General features: G+C 43.5%; 1 protein-coding gene across 4 annotated transcripts in view; it reads left to right on the forward strand.

The window, feature by feature from the left end:
* Map2k6 (mitogen-activated protein kinase kinase 6) overlaps nucleotides 1-17,538 on the forward strand; it is a 129,689-nt gene that overhangs the window by 67,774 nt on the left and 44,377 nt on the right. For 3 of the 4 annotated variants that reach the window (XM_050140405.1, XM_050140406.1, XM_050140407.1), the window contains exon 2: nucleotides 17,028-17,094. In XM_050140405.1, coding sequence (XP_049996362.1) covers nucleotides 17,028-17,094 — 67 coding nt within the window. Of the gene's footprint in view, nucleotides 1-12,559; nucleotides 12,579-17,027; nucleotides 17,095-17,538 lie in introns of those variants that run through there. The other variant, XM_050140408.1, reaches the window with a different exon arrangement.

The raw sequence follows: 17,538 nt of genomic DNA on the forward strand, positions 1-17,538 counted from the left end.
CCCTCCCTCCCCCCCTCCCTCCCTCCCTCCCTCCCTCCTTCCCTTCCTCCCTCCCTTCCTTCCTTTTGAGACAAGATTTTTCTACATAGGCTTGACTATCCTGCAACTCACTATGAAGACCAGGTTGGTCTTGAAATCACATAGACCCACCTGCCTCTGCCTTCTGAGTGCTAGAATTAAAGGTGTGGCTATCATGCCTGGCTTGGAAAATTTCATTTTATTCTTCTTTCTTTTGGATCTTGCAGTGAGAAGCCATAAAGGAAGAGTCAGGGGTATAGAGATTGGCAGGTGAGAGAAATTTTTTAGTGAAACCTTATTCTTCTTGAGAACTCAATGGGTAAAATGTATATTGAAAACAACTAAACAAAACAAACAAGCCAAACCAACCAAACAAAAACTTTAAACCAATCAGAGCTGGAAGATTATAGGAAAAAGAAAAAAAAATAATTAAAGAGTAGTGTTCATTTAGGGACTAGGGAAATGTCTCTGTCATTTAAGTATTTGTCTTATAGACAAAAGATTCTAAGTTTGAGGGCTGGAGAAATGGCTCAGAGGTTAAGAGCATTGCCTCCTTGAGTCTATTCCCAGCAACCATGTGGTGGCTCACAACCATCTGTAATGAGGTCTGGTGCCCTCTTCTGGTCTGCAGCCATACACACAGACAGAATATTGTATACAAAACAAACAAACAAACAAACAAATAAATGATTCTAAGTTTGAGCCCCCAAATTCATGTTAAACATAAAAAAGATGGTGTGATAGTGTGCTTATGATCCCAGTGATGGGAAGGCAGAGATTGGTGGATCTCGGGAGTGTGCTGGCTGGCTAATCTAGCCTAATTGATGACCATCAGGCCATGTGGCTAGAACCTGAGGAATACTAGCTAGGGTTATCTTCTTGACTCTACACATAGACACACCATTGGCTCTGTTTTAGGTCTAGGGCTTTACAACACAGATGAAGACTCTTTAAATGTGTCACATGTCCCGTTGTGACCTTTGAGATTCTGGGACAGGCTTTGGGCCAAAAACCACTCTGAATCATGGTCCTCAGGTGTGGAATAGAGAAGGCTCCTGGGAGAAGGGAGGACGTCTTAGGGCACACCTGCTCTCCATCCTTACAGCATGGCTGCCTGTTTGCGTTTTCCCTTCTGCTTCCCTTGTACCCCCACCTGCTCTCGCATGGGATAATTGAGTGTGGTCTCAATCTGGCCATTCCAGATGTTCTGTGTTATCATGGTTTCTAGAACCCCAGGGGAAGTCTTAGCAGAGCATGCTGTCACATGTCAGCCTTCAGTGTCCCTCTCAGCTTCTTCACATGAGATGTCTCCCCCTCACACTCCTCCCGAGACAGGGTTTCTCCGTGTAATAGTCCTGGCTATCCTGGAACTCACTCTGTAGACCAGGCTGGCCTTCAACTCAGAGATCCACCTGCCTCAGCCTCCAGAGTGCTGGCATTAAAGGCGTGTGCCACTACCCGGCTCACTTGGGATTTTTATTGTCACCTGTATTGCTCTTTTTCTTTTTTGTCTAAAAAAATACTTTTCCCAGAGCTTACCCCTGTAAACAGAGACTGCTCATTCATTTCCCAGCTGCCCAGACCTGAATAATCACTCAGAAGTTATATTAATTACAGCACTGCTTGGCCAATGACTTAGGCATATTCCTAGCTAGCCCTTACACCGTCAATTAACCCATTTCAATTATTTTATATTTTATCAGAAGGCTCGTGGTTTACCAGTAAGGTTATGGCATCTGTCTTCTTCGGTAGCTACAAGGCATCTCCTTGGCTCTGCCTACTCTCTCTATATAACTCTGTTCAGATTTTCCCACTTGGATTTACTCTGCTAGGTCATTGGTTAAAACAGCTTTATTCATCAACCAATAAAAGTAACATATACAGGAGGACAACCCACATCATACCCCTTTATTGGACACTTGGTCACACCATGTTCACCGGCACATGACCACATCACTTTTTGAAAGTGTGTGTGGGGAGAGAGGGTGCTGGAGAGATGGCTCAGGGGTTAAGAGCACAAGCTGCTCTTCCAGCGGTCCTGAGTTCAATTCCCAGCAACCATATGGTGGCTCACAACCGTTTGTAATGAGATCGGGTGCCCTCTTCTGTTGTACAGGCACACATGCATAATAAATAATCATATATTAAAAAAAGTGTGTGTTTGTTTGTGTGTGCATGTGTGTATGTGCACGCACACATGTGTGTTTGTGTGTGTAGGTTCTGGTGCACTTGGAGGCCAGAAGTCATGGTCAGGTGTCTTCCTCTACTGCGCTCCAATTTAATTTTTGAAGTGCAGTCTCTTGCTGGACCTAGAGCTCACTGATTTTTCTAGACTATCTGGTTAGGGAGCCCCTGGCATCCTCTTGTCACTGCTTCCTGAGTATTGGGATTATAGATGCATGCTACAGATGCATGCCACAGTACCCATACCCGGCTCTTATGCAGGTGCTGCAAACGAAGCTTGTTTGGCAAGTACATTACTGATTGGGTGATATTCCTGACTCCACTGGTTTTTCTTTTCACATCTCTATTTTTTAAACTTAATCTATAATCCTATTTTTAATTGTACTACATGGCCAGTTTTACTATGAAGTTTCACTTATGTGTATAATGTACTTTGACCATACCCATCTTCCCATTCCCTGCTTTCTGACCTTTTCTTCCCTCCAATGGGTCCCCTTCTACTTCATGGCATCTTTAAACATCTGGGTTATGTTAGATGATAGAAAACGTGGTGTTTGTCTGAGTCTGGTCTCTTCCATGTAATGTGATCTTCAAGTCCATCTGTTTTCCTGAAAATGACATCATTTCTCATTCTTTTTGGCTGAGTAATACTCTATTGTGTTTATTTACCACATTTTCCCTGTCCTTTGATGGGCACCTAGGTTGGTTCTCTAACTTGCCTATTGTGATCATTGTCTCTAGCCTCTTTGACTTTTCCTCCCAACTGGATTCTTTCCTAACTATTCTTTCCTTATCTCTCTCTCTCTCTCTCTCTCTCTCTCACACACACACACACACATACACACACACACACACGGTAGTAACAGAAGTACAAAAAAGGCCAAACATCTATACGTGCCTGAGATCTTTATTTTCTCCTTCATTTATTATATTCTATTATTTCTTGTAGTTAACATTTCTTGAGAGGTCTGCAGATCTTTCCGTTTTCATTTGTGAAGCCTTATCGAAGATGCTCTCCGAGAGTCTTGTGCATGAGAGATTAGGGGACCACCCGGAGAGGAGTGGTTTTTATTTTCAGTTGTTTTCTTAGGCATTGACTCAAAGCCCCAAAACCATAGTGGGTGCTGGGAGCAGTAGGGGCCGTAACTGATGGAAGGCCGTGTTTGTTGATTTTTGGGGAACTGGAGAATGGGGAAGTTTCGTGGGCAGAGAGTAGTATCTTGAGATGAAGAGATAGGGGAAATCTCCCTGCCTAGAAAATCCTCCAAGAAGGTGAAAGAATCACTGAATTACATTTGGTTAAGTCGGATTATTTTATTCTGAACGTCCACCGTGAAGCCAGGTGTGCGTCATAGCGACCCTTGGTGTTTAGTCTCTTCTGGGACAATTCACTCCACTAACAGGAATCCAGAAACTCCAGGTAGAGATTTCTAGCAGGTAAGGGAGTCATTGGATCCATTAAGAGACCAGAGTCCTTTTCTCTGATAATGGGACTCTCAACACCCAGGGCACACAGGACGCAAACAACCCCAAGTCACAGAATCTTGCAAGCAGCAGTCATGGCCCTGGCTTTCAAATCTTCACCTGACTCCCACTATCCAGCGGAAGTAATTAATGTCAGACAGTGACCAGGCCTTTCTGTGTCATCAGAGCACCCTTGGGGAAAGGGTGTGACATTTAATAAGGATGCCATGGGGCTACCGGAGAGCAGAAGTCTTTATGACCTTACCCGTGAATCTGATAATATGCTGCTCTCAAATACCAGAGCATTGTTTACTTAGAAGATTATCTGCTTGATTGGCTGACCAAATGTTTTCCACTTTTGCATGAGGGGAACTAAAGTCCAGAAAGGTTAAAATATCTTGAGCATAGTCCACGGCAGTAGATGGCTTTTCTTCTTTCTTTCTTTCTTTCTTTCTTTCTTTCTTTCTTTCTTTCTTTCTTTCTTTCTTTCTTTCTTTCTTTCTTTCTTTCCTTCCTTCCTTCCTTCCTTCCTTCCTTCCTTCCTTCCTTCCTTCCTTTCTTTCTTTCTTTCTTTCTTTCTCTCTTTCCTTTTTAATTGAGCCTACACTTCTTGGCAGACCTTCGTCATGCTCCCACAGCTCCTGGTAAACACTTTTATGACTTGCATGTGGTATCTGGAGAAACAAGGTCAGAGGAGCAGACAGTCTGCACTGTGGACTTTTCTCTAGGACAAATTTCTGTGGGTTCTGGGTTTTATATATACAGCACAGACAGCTCAGTAACAGTCCTCCCACAAGCAGACACATGACGAAGAATGATTTCAGTTGAAGCACTGAACACAATTGTATTTTATGGGAAAGCCAACTGCATGTGTCTGTATCTGGACAAAGTCCTTGAAATAGCGGGAAAAATTCCACATAAATTTTCTGTGATCATTAAATAAGTCGTAAAGGATAACTGAAGATACCATGTTGCATATAATAGATTCTCAATAAATTCAAGCGTTTAATCATTCTTCTCATGAACAATTTGTTCACAAACAATTTTCTCCTGAACATTTGTTCCTGACACAGTACCGACCTCAGAACAGCAGCGTGGCTAGCGTGGTAATTTAGCTTTTATTTTCCCAACATCTATTTGTCAGGTGTCAGTGCAAGTGTTGCTTAGCTAAAAATGGGCTAGGAGATAGATAACTCACAGGCTGAAAACCAGCTGCTCTTGCAGAGGACCCAGGTCCCCAGAGCCCCATAGACTCATAAACATCTGTAACTCTAGTTCTAGGGGATCCGATGCCTTCTTCTGACCTCTGGAGGAACTAGGTTTTCAGGCAAAACTCTCATATACCTTGTATAAAAATAAGTATCATTTAAAGAAAAGAACCCACAATGTAAGGAAATCTTATAAAATTATTAAATACAGGGATAATTACAAACTCCATATATATATGTCTACATGTATATACATATATTTTTGTATGTTTATATTTAAAATTCTAAAAGTAAAATTTACCTTTGTATGTCTATGCACTACATGAGTGCAGTGTCCTTGGGGGCCAGAAGCAGGCACCATAACCCCCAGAACTGGAGTTCTAGATGGTTCTGAGCCACCATGTGACTGCTGGGAACCAACATGGAAGCTTTGTAAGAGCAGCAAGTGCTCTTAACCAATGAGTCTTCTCTCCAGCCCCCATATTTTTGATTAGACAATGTAACCATATCAGGAATACTCTTTAGGTAATGGTATGTATGAGAAATTATGAAGCATATACGAACCAATGACTTTTCCCTCATAGCTCTGTGATCGTGTAGGATATGTGTGGATCACTGCTCTTCCAGCAGAGAATTTGTGTATTTTCTTCTTGTGTTCCATCTTGAAGATGAACTTATTTATGGATATGACAGCAACTATTTACCCCAAACAGTTTCTAGACTTATTACCCAAGACTAGAGAAAGCTACTTCTTTTGACACGTTGAGTTATGACATTGCCTGAAGTGGTATTTGTTAATTACAGTGATGATGATTAATTCAGGAGTACAAACTGGAAGCTTCAGTTGTTCTAAAAGACTGGGGAATTTTTCCATTAAGAACTACATGAGAATCTGAAATACTATTGAAATATTAGTTTACTGGTATAAACCAAACCACATTAAAAATAAAATAATTTGTTTTTATAGATTTGCTTTCTCTTTAAAAAAAAAAAACACTTTTCAGTTCTGTGGTTTCCTGGGAGCTATTTCTTAGTAATTGGATGTCACGGACCCCTAACTAAAAGTGTCACCATTAGAGAGATGCATGAAGCCAGGACAATACATAGCAGAATGAAAGACAAGCTGTTGTGGTAGTTGGAGTAGTTGGCCTGGATGTACTTTGGAAACCAGACTCTTACCACATCTCAAGCCTCTATAGAGAAAGGTGCTAGATATTATATACAAACCACAACCACACAAAGGTTAAATTTGAGGCCTTTAAAAAAAAACCTGGAGAGTTTGAGTTACAGGACAAAGAATTCTGTCATACTTTGTGGCTACAATTTCTTTATCTTTTTGCTTTTCATTGTTAGGGAACATGAGATAGTGCACCAGAGACCTAGAGAAAGGGCTATACGTCATCTTATGGCTTTTCTTCCCCTTTAGCATTCCCATAGCATTCAAGAAGGATCTCAAAGAAGGCTAGCATCTCCCTCTTTGCCCCAGCACAGAATAGCAGGTGGTATTGAGATGCCCATGCAGTCATCGAGGTAGAGGAAAGAGTGCTCCTGCCTTATGAAAGCACAGAGGACATAGAGTGTCATTGTGGTGCTGTGTACATTTTGAGAAATTTCAAATGTATTCAAAGTAAAATAATCTAATGAGCCTCCACCCCCAAACTTCAATAATTACCAGCGCGTGGCTCATCTTATTTCATTTTCATCTCTACTTTTCAGCTCTTTCCTGTCATCCATATCATTTGAAGCAAATCCTAGAAGCATATCACTGTAAACATTTCAGCATTTAGATCTAAAAATGAACACTTTGAAAACTCTATATCAAAGCTTGGTGTGCATTTTGGAGAGACCAGCCACTTCCCTAAATTCCTCTGCAATCTGTTTCCATGTCTTTCTTTCAGAGCCCTGTTTTTAGCACCCTGGTGACTATACTTCCTTTTGATGCAGGCTCATGAATGGAGTAACACATAAAGAAGATGAATGTAGCCAGTTGATGGGGATTCCCCACAGAACCACTGCCCGCCTCCTCCTCTCACGCTGGGTCTAGACCACACGGAGAGGGCTTCGCTGTGATTTACATCCGGGCAGTCTCAAGAGCATGGAGTCAGCACTAAATTGCTAACAGCACAGAACATGCTTTAAATCCACCGAGCCTAAAAAAAGCTAACCCTTTCTGGGTGCTCACATTCTGGCATCTTCTTTGACAGGACCAGGGATTCTCTGTTTGCCAGTGACTCTGCTTCCTTAGGCCCCTCTCCTCAAGTGTTGTTGCTCTGGCTGCCTTCTTTCCTCTCAGTTTCCTTGTTTTCCCGCCTGTCTTTTTCCTCTTCTCTGCTTTCAGATCTCCACACATTTCCTGCAGAAGAACACCCTCAAACTTCATTTTTCTCACTGGAAATCTGCCATGTGCTCTCCCAGTATTTCTCAGGAACTCTGAATTGAAACTCATTGTTTTAATTGCATTTCTTGTCTATAGGATAGAATATGATGATGATGGTGGTGAGGATAATGGTGATGTTGATGGTAATGATGATAATGGTGGTGGTGGTGATGATGATGATGCTGATGGTAGTGATGAAGGTGATGGTGGTGGTCGTGATGATGGCGGTGGTGATGATGGTAAGAATGGCAACATCGATGATGATGGTGATTGTGATAGTGATAGTGATGGCAATAATGGTGGTGGTTATGTCTATTAGTCAGGGTTATCTAGAGGAGCAGAACTGATAGAATAAATATATACCATGAAAAATTATTAGATTGGCTTCCATGATGTAAATGCGGAGTAAGTAGTCCAGCTGTCTTCATGCTAGAGAATCTGAGGATTGGGCAACTGCTCTGTCCATTGGGGAAGGTTCCTCAGCAGTACCGGTATTTCACAGAAGGTCTGGAGGACTCCTGGAAAACTGATGGTCCTCCAGTCCACCCAAGTAGCTGATGTCAGCAAGGGATGACTATAGCACAGGCAAAACTCACCAGTGAGGAGCGAAGGTGAGCGGGTAAAAGCAGCCTTTTCCCCCCTCAGATCTCTTCATATCTGCTCACTCTGGACTGGAGATCTCCTCCCCTTCGTCAATTCCTGTAAGGAAACACCCTCCAAGACCCTCCCAAAGATGTGTCTTTTGGTTGATTCCAGATCTAGTTAAGTTGACCACTAAAGTTTCACCATTGCAAATAGTGAACTCTCATGTACCCTCAAATCAGTTATCCAAGTCTACCCTAATACCACTTCCTCTGTGAGACATTTTATTCTCCTTGTCCGGTTTTCTCTCTCCTGCCTTCAATGTCCATTGTCTGCATCACCCATCTCATAAATTCACTGCTATTTTAGTTATTGGAATTTCATATCTGCTGACACCTTAAAAAAACAGAATTTGCAGAGTAATGAATTTTATCCCTTGTAAGCATTTGCTTTAGTGAATTATGACAGTTTCAGTTCAATGATGTAGTTAACATAGTGAGGAACTTTGAATTTAATTATGGTGGAAAAAGTTTTATTTATTATTTTTAATTATAATTAATGGGCCTTTGTGTGGGTATGTGCATATGAGTGCAGTGCTTATGGGTTCTAAAAGAGGGCGTAGTATATCCTGGGGATGGAATTATAGGCTGATGTGGGTGCTGGGAACTCAATTCTGGGCTTCCTTTTTATTTATTATTTTTTTTCCATTCTTATTGAGACAGGGTTTCTACGTGTAGCCCTGGCTGCCCTGGAACTCTCTCTGTAGAGTAGGCTGACCTCAAAATCAGCTGTCCACCTGAATCTGCCCCCTGAGTGCTGGGACTAAAGGTGTGGGTCACCACCCGGCCATGAACTTTGGTCTTCTTGAAGAGCAGTGTGTACTCTCTTAAACAGCCCCCAATAACGTCATTCTTCTGAGGCAGATACAACAGGCTTGGATGTAGGGGATGTATCAGGAACCTAGGAGGAAATTAGGTGGGAAGTGATGAAAGTGAAAAACTGTATCTACATATACTATATCATACTCAATGCTAGACAAGTGGTTCTTGACCTTGGCTGGAATCTAAGTTACTGTCAAAGTTAAAATGTGTGTGTGTGTGTGAGAGAGAGATGTTGAAATAAGAGCGGCGGGGCTGCGTCCCCGGCACCCGGCCGCCCGCATGGCTAGCTTATGCCCGAAATAATTACACGGAAACTGTATTCTTTTAAACACTGCCTGGCCCGGCTAGGTCCAGTTTCTTATTGGCTAGCTCTTACATATTGTTTTAACCCATTTCTAATATTCTGTGTAGCCCATGAGCTGGCTTACCAGAGAGGATCTTAACCTGCATCTGTCTGGAGCGGGAGCATCATGGCGACTCTTCTCTAAGCTTCTTTTTCCCAGCATTCTCTTCTGTCTACTCCGCCTACCTAATTTTCTGTCCTATGAGGGCCGAGGCAGTTTCTTTATTATTAACCAATGAAATCAACAGATAAGATACAAGACCCACCTCCATCAGAGAGAGAGAGAGAGAGAGAGAGAGAGAGAGAGAGAGAGAGAGAGAGAGAATGTGTTTTGGGGTTACACACCCAGAAATCCTGAGTTTGTAGAGCTGGACTAGTTCCCATAGCTGGTGGGCACACTGACCATGTGGTTCAAGATGCGTGAGCTGTTGGGAAATATAATTTTAGCCCAAGTCACACAAGGGAGGAAGGTCAGGGGATGCCATTGGAAGACACAAGATGCCTTTGACAGGGCGTTCTGCTTACCTCATATTTTAAAAATATAAGCACAAATGTGGGAGAGGGAAAGGAAAGTATTTGTGGAGCACGCAGCCTCCAGGGTGCTGCCGGAGTTCTTTCCGCACATTGCGTCAGTCTGTGCGCGCTGTGTCAGATGAACCTGTGAGCGGCCTGGTCAGGCTGACCGTCAGCTCCGGTTTGCAGGTCTGGGGCCTGATTTACGGTGGGGGCGCTCTTTAAGATCACACTGGAAATAAGGAGCACCGCTGGTGTCTTGGTTTCTTTTCCCCGGTCGTCGTGATAAAAGCCATCATACAGGAAGGGCTTGTGTGTGCTCACAGTTCAAAGTATGGTCCACCATGACGGGGACATCAGGCCAGCTGGAGCTTGAAGCAGCTGGCGCCTTTACAGCCACAGTTGGAAGGCAGCCATGAAGACATGTGTGCTAGGGCTGCACCCTCTGTCTCTATTTTATGCAGTACAGGTTCTCTTGTACGGCATACAGGGATTAGTCCCATCCACAGCCAAGTAATGTATCAAGACAGTGCCCTAACAGAATGCCCAGAGGTCCCTTTCCCAGGGGACTCTAGACTACGTTAAACCGACCTTTAATGCAAAGCCTCACGAGCGGGATTTGAAAGGCAGCCTTGTTGGTTTCGCTTGTGTGATTTCCACCTTATGTGAGGTTTTTATTTCCATATTTTCCTCCCTCTCTCCCTCTCTCCATTCTTCCCTCCCCCCACCTCTTTCTTATCATTTTTATCTTCTTCTATCCCCCCACTCTGTACCTCCCCCCTCCTCAGCTCTCTGTCAACTACTCTGTTCAGGAAAGGACAGTGGACATTCCGTAAAAAGATATTTACGATGAGGCATACTGGACACAATTTTTGCTGCTGGGGAACTTTACACGTTCCCGTGGGGAAGGCAGACAATAAATCAGTAATGAGAGAATGTGAAATTAAAAGCAACAAACTAAGGTTATGAGGAAAATAGATGGGTGGTGGTCACGGGAGCTGCTTCCGGAGAGCAGGGGAAGGCTTAGGGGGAGATTCTGTGGGTTTTCCATGAATGTGCTGAGTTCAGAAGGTTGAATTCTCCTCTGCTACCAGCTGGAGTGCTCCCTGTAGAGGGGACCATGGAGGGAGGGCAGGGGCAAGCTGCTAAGAGATTCGGTCTGCCTTCTCAGTTAAGGTCAATGTGATTGGAAGTTTTCTGAAAACTTTGTGTAATCCTCCCAGATTTTGCACACTGTGTGTAGTCTTGGTGACGGGAAATAGCTGGCATTTTGTAGGGTTGTGGTGGTACAGGCTCCTTGTCGCCTTCCTAGTGATTTTTTTAAAAAGTATATAATTTGTTTAACTTTTTTTTTTCTATGTGCATTGTTGCGAAGGTGTCAGAATCACCTAGAACTGGAGGTAGAGACAGTTGTGAGCTGGCATGTGGATGCTGGAGAGATCGCTCAGCGGTTAAGAGCACTGGCTGCTCTTCCAGAGGTGCTCCACTCTGGCTTTCGTAAAGGCAGCTTTTTCTCTGCACCTCCTGCCTCCTCTGGGCTCCATTAGCTGCTTTGCCCAGGATCTTTGTAGTTTAATGGCATCTAACGACGCTTTTCTGTGCGCTTTGCTGCCAGCGACACTTGGAACACAAACCCAGATGCTCCTCGTAGGGAGAGAGCAGCCAAGGCCTCCAGGTCTGCAGCAACTTGGCTCGAAGCCCCATTCACACTGGGGAACACACTAGAAAAATAAACTTGGCTCTGGTGACCCGCAGTCCTTCCTCTTGTGAAGCTAAGCTGATGGTCGCCGACCACCGGAATCACGCTCACCGACCTTCCTCGGAGCTGAGGAATGCTTAGACACCAGCTTATCTCAGGGTGTCTCTGTCTGCGGGCCTCGTGGGGGCCGTGTGCTGTTTGGGTTGGCGCAGGGAGCACAGCCTTCTATTTTATGTAATAAGGCACATCAGAAAGGCCTTTGTGCTCACCCCCACAGAGCGGGTGCTGGGCGAGACCTCATTTGTACCCCATCATTATTACGTACTCTTAAAGCCAGCGTATTTCTATGTGGCCTGGTCATTTCTCTTCTAAAGATTTAGAAATTTTTAATGTTTCTCCTTCCCCTCCACTCTTTCTATTTTTTTTTTCTTTTGTTTCTGAGCCTGGCTCTGTTTTACGTTGGGTCTGAATTTTCATGGCCTGACTTTGGTTTAAGATGAAGGTAGTGAGTCTCTGTGGGTCCTGGGATGATGCCGTCTTTTTGGAGAAACCATTTTCTTAGCATGGGTCTCTCTCTCTCTCTCTCTCTCTCTCTCTCTCTCTCTCTCTCTCTCTCTCGCACGCGCGCGCGCACACACACACACACACTGATGAAGCAAGGCTGTTTGTGTTCAGTCAGGCGGGCCCCTCTTTTCCAGTCTGCACCAAGAAAAGAAAGCATACAAGAAATATACAAGATTCATTTCTGGTTTGGATTTATCAAGGGAAAGGTCCATTAACGTTCTTGGCCACTTAACTTTGTTATCCCTATCTCTCCTTCCCATTAATGGTTTTCCACCGTAGCTCGCTGTGTTAAATGTTAGCATGAGGTGTTGGCAGCCTCTTTGAGGGAACAGATTGCCCTGAAATAAACACAGCTGGAAACCGACCACCTATTGTTTTTCTTTCTGTTAGGAAATGAAAGAGCCATTTATCAAAAGGCTAAAGAACCGGGCTCCCAGGGTTACTTCAGGGATTTCTAACTACAGGGCTGCCTAATGAGCAATGCCACCCCTGGGTGTCTGAATGGGCCAGCTAACCTTCCGCCTCCCCGAGCTAGAGGCTTCCATTGCCCAGAAACAATGAACTCACCAAGGTTTTGCTACCACACAAGAGCAGGAGGTGGAGTCTGCTCTGTTTGCTTCCCGCTGAAGTGTGCCGGCTTTGGAGCTCAGGAAGGGATGAGTTCTGTTGGGGCTGCTTCTGGAGCCCCTGTGTTTGCAGCTTTCAAAACCTCCTGGGAGATGCTGAAGCTTCTGGAGATGGAGAAGTAAGTCCAGGAAGGTCCTGGATATGTGTATGGTCCTCGCGTTACTTGATTTACATCCTCAAGGAAAGAGGACATTTTTTTTTCTAAGTGACATTTGGCTGGGGTTCTAAATCTCCTGAGGTTTATTCTTGCTGTCCTGGAGTTGAATGTTTTGAAATTTTATACTTATGCAAACGTGGAACACCATGAAAATCTCTAACATGTAGATAGTCAGGGATAGATCTGGAGATGAGAGGCTAGTAATTTCAGTCAGAGGCCGCCAATCACCAGTTCTGGGGCAGAGTGATGTGATGTGGGGTGGGGTGATGGGGTGTACATGGAAGATGGGGGAGAGCCAAGGAAAGACTGTATTATTGTCTTGGCCATTTATTGTTTGTTTCTGTCCTCAGAAGTCTCTCTCCACCCTTTCTCTTCCTCCATCCTTTGCTTTGCTGTCTTTGGATAGATGGTTTGCTAATTTATTGTGTTAGGGTGGCATAACTAGTTGCTGCTAAGAATTCCTCCAGATGCATTGTGCTTTTTAAATGGAGGTTCCCCCCCCCCAAAAAAAAAAACAGTGATCTGGCTTCACACCTGTCAGATAGGAACCCAGTTAGGGATGAGGAAGAGTAGCTTCGGTCGAGGTTTGATTGAATGATCTCTGGGAGCCCTTATCACAGATAAACTACTTTACTTTACTTTTGTTTTATTTGAGAAAACGCTAAGGTGCTATTTGTTGTTGTTGTTGTTGTTTTTTTTTTTTTTTTTTTTTTTTTCTCCTTTTTTTTTTTTGAGCTAACCATTTGTCATGGTTTGAAGTGGAGCATCTTGTTCCTCACTGGAGTGACTCTTTAAGCAGCGTCTCCTGTCTGTGTGGCTGAGATTCATGGAGGAGACTACTTAGAGTTAAACCGTGCATCTGTTCCTCAGACTCAGCACCCGGCAGCACAGGGAAAAGTCCTATCCATTGTCAGTCCACTTTGCATTGAGCTGATTAACTTCACAAATAAGTGGCCTCTGAGATTCGGGAGAAGGGAGGAGTAATGGTGTATACTGATTCTTCTAGAGGGGATAGTTGAAAACTTATTTACTGAAGATGTCTGCCAAAGGCTTTCTGTGTTGATTATTGACTAGTATTGTCTTCATATTGCCTGCTGAATTGATCTAGATATTGAATTTCTAAAGAATAGATTAAAAAGCTCATTTATACATGATTTTAGGGTTCTGATAACATAGGCAGTTTTATTCATGGATTTCTTACTATTTTTTTTAAAGATTTATTTATTTATTATGTATACAGTGTTCGTTCTGTCTGCATGCATGCCTGAAGGCCAGAAGAGGGCACCAGATCTCATTACAGGTGGTTGTGAGCTACCATGTGGATGCTGGGAATTGGACTCAGAACCTCTGGAAGAGCAGTCAGTGAGTGCTCTTAACCTCTGAGCCATCTCTCCAGCCCCGATTCTTCTTATTTTTTTTGAAACGAGACATAGAGATATTTTCTCTGTATGTTCATAATGAAAAGGTTCTTTAGATAGCTCGCATATTTTCATATGCCTTGTCTGGTTTGATTCTTGCATTTGGTTCAGAGAAGTATATATCAATGTTATTTCTGGATTTTACAGCCAAGGAGACTGAGAGTCAAAAGCCAGGATAGGGGCTGGGGAGATGGCTCTGTGGGTTAAGAGCACTGTTTACTCTTGTGGAGGATCCAGGTTCTATTCCTAGCACCCACAGGATGGCTCACAATAGTCTATTGCAGCGGTCGGATTAATAAATCACCAGTAATTGATATTTAAACAAATTTAATAACAAAACCAGACTCACGAAACCAAGGTTCCAGCGGAGTAGCCAGCGGAAACAGGGGGGAGCGGAAGGGGCGCGCAGCACAATATATATCAGTAAACATACGCCTGAGGGCAGCCCGCCCCCAAGGGGAGGGCTTATCCCTACATCTCCCTCCTTTTGTCTAAATAAGACAGAACTAACCTAAATACAACTATAAACAATAATAATAAATAATAGATATAACAAACAATATTGAGAACAAAAGTTTTACCAGACATTCTATCTCAAGGAGTCTAAATAATGTAGAGAGTAATTACAATTATATAATCTTCAACTCCGTCAAAGATCCGAGAAGGGAATAAATATTACTTAACAAATGAGCGATATCCAAAGCGTGCCATAAATGACAGAGACAACAGACTACCTGGGCAATCACCCAAATTCTCGTTCGCAATGTTGAGTCAACCAACTTTGGCTAAGGCCTAGCATGACTGACATACCATTATCAAATGCAAGGAATTTTCTTAGAATTATCCTACCCTGTCTTGGCAAGATAAGAAAATCCTGTTTCATATCTTTGTCAGTAGATGAGGTATGGGCTTTTCTTAACCCAAAGGCCAATTCTGCCAAGAAGACAAACTCCCAGTGGAGTGTCTTTGGTGCTCAACGTTCTCTCGGGAGTAGAGTGGTGTCGCCAGGAGTAATTGTGTCTCGGCACAGAATTCTAGGTTAGCTTAAAGGCCATTTTCTACAGCTCTTTAAAGAGGCTGAAGATTATACTATCTATACTAAATATAATCTCTATGTATCTAGAATACCTTATTAACCTAAAAATAAACATGAACAACATAAAATTCTCAATACCTATCTAACTTGAAGACTAAAAAAAAAAAAAAACTGTGCAATACATGAAGACAATGATCTTCATCTGTAAACAATGTCATTACATATCAAATGTAAACAATGTTATTACATAAATAGTATCAGAGGTAGAAATGTACATTGTGATATGGTAGATGTATCAATACAATATAAGTATACTCTTATACAAAAATAGAGGTAGGAACACTCACATTCAATATTCAATATGTCAATATACAGGAAACAGTACCAATACAATTTTCTAAAAACAGTAACTCACAAATACCAATCATCCCATCAAACCAGTTAATCCCCCTTTTTTTTTTTTTATTTTTATTTTTTTTTTTTAACATACCCCTAACTCCATAAAACATCTTATCCCTACAGTCTATAACTCCAGTTCCAGGGGGCGCAACATGTTTTGTTCTCCTCAGACACTGCATGCATGTGGTACACAGACACACATGCAGGCAAACACCCATACACATTTAAAAAAATCTTTTGGAAAGAAATGAGTCTGAAAGTCACTTGTGGTAAGAGAAACAACCTGATAGCTCTTAAAATTACAACCCCATGTCCCCCATCCCACTCCCTGGCCATGTCTGTACTCTCGGCCTTATAGAATAGTGGGAAGAACTCCACATCGGGTGTCAGGAGACCTCCACACATATGCTAATGAGGCCATTGCTGACTCTGGTGTTGAAGAGGTCACTAAGCTCTTTGGGGCAGTTTTTGCACATAGAGTACTTTGTTTCCTTATGTTGTTCCTTAGGGTCTACTAGGATCTCATCTAGAGCTTGTCTTAGTTTGAATGTGCCCACTTGAAGTACAGAGAAGAGATGAGGAAAGAAGCGAGACTGTAGGCATTGTGTCCAGCTCGGCTTTGGGTCCTCCCACCAAGTGCAAAGACCTGGGATTTATGCATAAGTAGAATCTGCTTCCTGACCTGTCATGTCCAAGTCTGTTCTTTTTGACTCATCGGCAAAGGCGCTTGAGCCAAACTCTCCGGTAATTCTAGCCTAGGGATGAGCAGCATGAGGCTACATTCCCATCTGGACCCCAAAAGAAACGATAACCTGGCACAAGCCCATCTGTCATCCTAATCCTTGTCAGAGCATAGCAGACATATCGCTGCACACTTCAGGAGTTAAGTCAGATGCCTTCTCTTCCAGTTTTCAGCCTCTTATAGGTAGCCGAGGAATGAGTAAAGACAGAGCAGCCCAGAAGTGTTGTTGTTGTTTTATTTTGTGTATCCATTCCCATGGATACACAAACAACTGCTCAACCTAGAAAGCTGTAGGATCGATTGGGATGACGCCATTTGATTGACGTTAAAACAGAAACAAGAGGACAGCAACCCCAATACCCTGCCAGTGTCATCAGCCATCATGATTACTGTATAAAAGAACAACCAAGGAAGCTAACATGGCAGTTTCTCAGTGGGGAGAAAGGATCCACCTTCTCAGCCACAGAGTTGGCAATTCTTCTTCAGTGTCGAAGTCCTGGTCTTGCGCGGGATAGGCAAGGGTTTGGCCAGTGAGCCACAGTCCCAGCCAGAATTAAATTTTCACCTTGACATGTGCACTTTGGGTCTACGGCAATGCCATTTCCGGTCTCAGCCCACCTTTCATTTGAGAGGCCGTCCGACGCCCTGGCCCCTGTCGCTTACTGGTTGCTTCCCTTGCAAGTTGTAATCTGAACTGGGAGAGGAGAGCAGGTGTCTGTGATGACTTTTTCCATCTGCCCGGAAGTCTCTGTCTGCCCTTGCTCTTCTACAACAAAGCAGATACTGACTTGTTCCCCTTATGTCCTTCCCCATAGGCAAGAAGCGAAACCCGGGCCTTAAGATTCCAAAAGAAGCATTCGAACAACCTCAGACCAGTTCCACGTAAGTCATGAAGAGGAGGGTTCCATTATGGATACTTGTATTTTACATGCTTGCCGTGTGTGTGTGTGTGTGTGTGTGTGTGTGTGTGTGTGTGTGTTGGGGGTGGGGAGGATGTTGAAATAGGAGCGGCAGGGCTGCGTCCCCGGCACCCGGCCGCCCGCATGGCTAGCTTATGCCCGAAATAATTACACGGAAACTGTATTCTTTCAAACACTGCCTGGCCCGGCTAGTTCCAGCCTCTTATTGGCTAGCTCTTACATATTGTTCTAACCCATTTCTAATATTCTGTGTAGCCCACGAGCTGGCTTACCAGGGAGGATCTTAACCTGCGTCTGTCTGGAGTGGGAGAATCATGGCGACTCTCTGACTAAGCTTCTTTCTCCCAGAATTCTCTTCTGTTTTCTCCACCCACCTAAGGGTGGGCCTATCAAGGGGCCTAGGCTG

Source organism: Alexandromys fortis, unplaced genomic scaffold (genome assembly GCF_014885135.2).
Source record: "Alexandromys fortis isolate MF-2015 unplaced genomic scaffold, M_Fortis_MF-2015_v1.1 scaffold_39, whole genome shotgun sequence".
NCBI classification, from domain to species: Eukaryota; Metazoa; Chordata; class Mammalia; order Rodentia; family Cricetidae; genus Alexandromys; species Alexandromys fortis.